The sequence below is a fragment of the Dinoponera quadriceps genome, unplaced genomic scaffold (assembly GCF_001313825.1).
Source record: "Dinoponera quadriceps isolate SergipeBrazil2010 unplaced genomic scaffold, ASM131382v1 scaffold3006, whole genome shotgun sequence".
Taxonomy (NCBI): domain Eukaryota; kingdom Metazoa; phylum Arthropoda; class Insecta; order Hymenoptera; family Formicidae; genus Dinoponera; species Dinoponera quadriceps.
The window spans coordinates 1-3,551 of record NW_014557001.1 but is presented as its reverse complement, the minus strand read 5'-3'; the positions used below and the strand labels follow the sequence as shown (position 1 = coordinate 3,551).

At 33.7% G+C, this 3,551-nt stretch overlaps 1 protein-coding gene across 4 annotated transcripts; it reads left to right on the top strand.

Moving 5' to 3' along the window:
- Positions 1-224: 224 nt before the first annotated feature.
- Positions 225-3,328, top strand: LOC106748570. 4 transcript variants are annotated; one of them, XM_014627233.1, is made up of 6 exons: positions 225-889; positions 1,422-1,514; positions 1,832-2,048; positions 2,120-2,269; positions 2,348-2,547; positions 2,641-3,328. In XM_014627233.1, exons 2-5 carry the CDS (start codon positions 1,432-1,434, stop codon positions 2,465-2,467), a joined length of 570 nt encoding a protein of 189 aa, XP_014482719.1. In that variant the 5' UTR covers positions 225-889; positions 1,422-1,431; the 3' UTR covers positions 2,468-2,547; positions 2,641-3,328. The 4 variants fall into 4 exon arrangements, with proteins under 4 accessions (XP_014482719.1, XP_014482720.1, XP_014482721.1 ...); XM_014627234.1 differs by having other exon boundaries at positions 2,348-2,891; positions 2,967-3,328; XM_014627235.1 differs by having other exon boundaries at positions 2,120-2,286.
- The last annotated feature ends 223 nt before the right edge of the window (positions 3,329-3,551 follow it).

The window sequence follows — 3,551 nt, the reverse complement described above, 5'->3', positions numbered from 1 at the left end:
TCTCCAAAAACTTATTGACTCTGGTAACTTACCGCTCTCCGTAAACTTATCGACTCTGGTAACTTATCGATTCTCGAAAACTTATCAACCTCGAGAAATTTAACTTACCCACTATAAACTATTGATCAGTTGGCATTGTGTTATCCATTCTTACTGACAAAGACTGCCACATAGAAGTTCTAACATTGAACGGCAGTGTCGCTCTCTCATGTTGACATTTCTTGAGCATCCTCATTTGTTACCGACGCTCTGCGAGAGTGTAGCTACATCGCGAATATCGTAAAAAATACACAACTGTCTATAAACTAGACACGTGTAATACGGCAGTATTTTAACAAAAGATAACCTCTTAAAAGACAGTGAATAACTTTGTTAACATACCTCAAATGTTTCACCTGGGAGACAGAGATAAATATATAAGCATCGTATATCATCTAATATTGTGGAAAACTCATAATTAAAAGATGCATTAAGAGATACTTGACAAGAATTGTATAAAGCAAAGTCTGAAACTAGGCACAACTTATTCATCAAGAATTGTTAGGACTGACTAAGATAGCAATTGACAATGTTATTGATGCACTTCACTTTGGATTATTCTCAGTTGTTATGATAAAAGAACTTTGACATTACAAATTGCATTTGCACAAGGACAAACTCCAACTTTATTCTTGAATCATGGAGAATTGTCAAAACTTGCAATAGTGGCAATGATCTTTATAATAATTTATCATTTTATGAAACATGTCTTGTTCTATTTGAATTGATTAATCATCCTAATAATATAATTTTTGTTTCACCATGACCACATGATACGACAGTTCTTGATCTTAAGAAGACTATGGAGCAACACATGTGTTTACGTTTTGTAAGAGAAAACATCCAGAAGGTAATAAATTGCAAGCACATTTGAATGAAATATCATGTTTTTTAGAACATATTAAACTTCTTTGTAATAATGAAAATGATATGGTACATGTATTATAAATTAAGCTGAGTTACATTTTATGAAGAAACGTCAAATATAAAATAAATTGCAAAGAAGTTAATATCTTAAAACAACTTACTTTTACTACCTACTTGTGTTACTTTTTATCACTTGTCAACATTGTTTTATTTACTCATAACGTCATCAAAAATTGATACGACTGACTAAGGTAGCAGAGACTAAGGTAGAAGATATTATTGAAAGTGATCTACTTCTCCCTGGATTACCTTCAAATGTTAGGATAGAGGAGCTCACATCACAGATTGGTGTTGTACAAGGACAAGTTATATTTCCAAAATTTTCCAAAATCAGAGAATTGCCAAAACTTACAGTAGTATTAATGTTTGAGATGTTTATAATAATTTATCATGTTTATATTGGTCTATTTGAATTGATCACTCATCCTAATAATATATTTTGGTTTCATTCATAGGTTCTACCATATGACAGGACAGTTCTTGATCTTGAGAAAACTGTTGTGCGAAGACTATCGTGTATATTTTGAAGAGAAAACATCAGGAAGAAAGTAAGGTGGAAACACATTTGTGAGAAATATCATGTTTGTTTTTGAACATATTAAACTCATTACTAATAATGGGAATATTATGATATTAGGTATTACAAATTGTGCTGCATTGCATTTTATGAAGAAACGTTGAGAAAGAAATACATTAGTAAGGAGTTAATATCTTCAAACAAATTGTTACTTTTACTACCTGTTTTATTTACTTTAATATTCAAATAATGAGATTGCTGGCGAATCATGAGAAACTTCGATCCGTCGTCTCGTGTATAGAAAGAGAGAAATGGTATTTAAGAAGTAGGTTTAAATACCGTTAACAGAAGCCGAAAGAACGATAACGTGTTCGACGATTCGTCGACGAGACCTTTGTCGAGTATACAACGTAAAACAGTAAATGAACTGGAGAAGGAATGTTTAACGCTAAGAAGACGTGTTAAAGAATTGACTGAACGCTCAAGGAAGGAAAATGTTGAACAGCTCATGTTGGAAATAGCGGAACTGAAGCGTCACAGTGCTGCTCTGGAAGCAGTCTCTCAGGTTCGTATGCTTTCGTGACATTTGCCGATTTTTGAATCATGTGGCGATTATTACTGAATGATATTTCACAGGGCAGTGTGTGCGTGACCAGCCAGCTGGAAAAATTAGAAATGACCAAAGATATTGTGGAAATGATGAATCTCAAGCTGGAGAGTGAAACTTTCGAGTTGCGGCTCGCATTAGAAAGGACGAATTCAGACACTCCGCGATTGCGAGAGAAAGTCGATCATTTGGAAAAGTCCTCTTATNCACAGATAGGAATGAACAATTGATATCATTGCATATTATTATTATTACAGATATATGAAGTTATTGAAAGCAGAAAAGTCGTCAGACTCCTAGATCGTCAGATAAAGACTTGCCGGAGCCACGCGCTAAAAAATCTACCTTCGAAATGGAGAAAACAATATTTACATTGAAGCGAATTGTCGAGAAGCTTCAGGCGGAGAATAAAAGACTGAAATTTAGTTCCAAGAGAAATCATATTCTAGTCAATCAAGTAAACCACCAGTCTCTTCTTTGATATTGCATAATATATGTTTATTTTTTGTTACAATAAATGTATTATTATGGTCACTTATTTCGGATGCAGGGAAAGAAGTAGATTTGACATTGAAGGAGATACTTTACTCCAAAGACAATACGAGGAATCTCAAAAACGTGTGATAAGCTTAGAATTTGCGACTGGCTGAACAGAGAATAGTTATGTTAGAAGAAGCTCAGAAAGAAGATGATAACGGAAACTTGAGAATTTTGAGGCAACAGCTAATCCACAAGCTTCTGGAAAAAATGAAACAGCTGCTGACTCGTGCAGCCATCAAAGAAGAAACGTTGCGGCAACGTGTAAGAATTTAAATTACACATGACAGAAAGATTAGCTAACGCTAGAAATCGTTCGTATAATCTCGTTGTGACCAGGTGAAATCAGAGCAAACAGCTGGAAACAGCTGGAATCAAAGCAAACTCTATCGACAATCTCGGAGTGTTACATGACTCCACCTACACCGAAATAATGAGTGTTTTGGAAATAAGCGCAATTTTAAGTAAACTTAGGTAGATTTACAGTGAAAATCGTATATTTTTATCAAGGCAAATGTATACACACATATATTTTATGCATGTTTTCTCAGCCAAACATATTTATCTCAAGTGGAACCTTGTCTTCTTTATCCAGTGCTTATATCGCGTTTTACAATGATTTTATGCGCATATATATAATGGTATTAATTTTTTGTACACACACATAATGTTCATGTGTAAATGGAAGAAGTTTTTTTTATTCTAAGACATTTTTTTGTATATATGATATATGTATCGTATTGGCGGAAACAAATTGAAATTTTATTGTGTCTCACGTAATAAAACATGTGTAGACAAATTGTATCTATTCTTTGTAATTCCAAAGTACTAAGTACATACAGAGAGAAACGTTAACGATTCGTGTCCGTTTTTAACAACGTTGATTAAAGTTTTAACCCGAGTTTAAGTCTTTGTCCGAGGAGA

Bases quoted from the DNA above. Each gene is read 5' to 3' on its own strand.
- LOC106748570 (XM_014627233.1), top strand. From the start codon at position 1,432: ATGACAGGACAGTTCTTGATCTTGAGAAAACTGTTGTGCGAAGACTAT. The intron at 1,515-1,831 runs GTAAGGTGGAAA...TACCGTTAACAG, and splicing joins GAGAAAACATCAGGAAGAAA to AAGCCGAAAGAACGATAACG. The intron at 2,049-2,119 runs GTTCGTATGCTT...GATATTTCACAG, and splicing joins CTCTGGAAGCAGTCTCTCAG to GGCAGTGTGTGCGTGACCAG.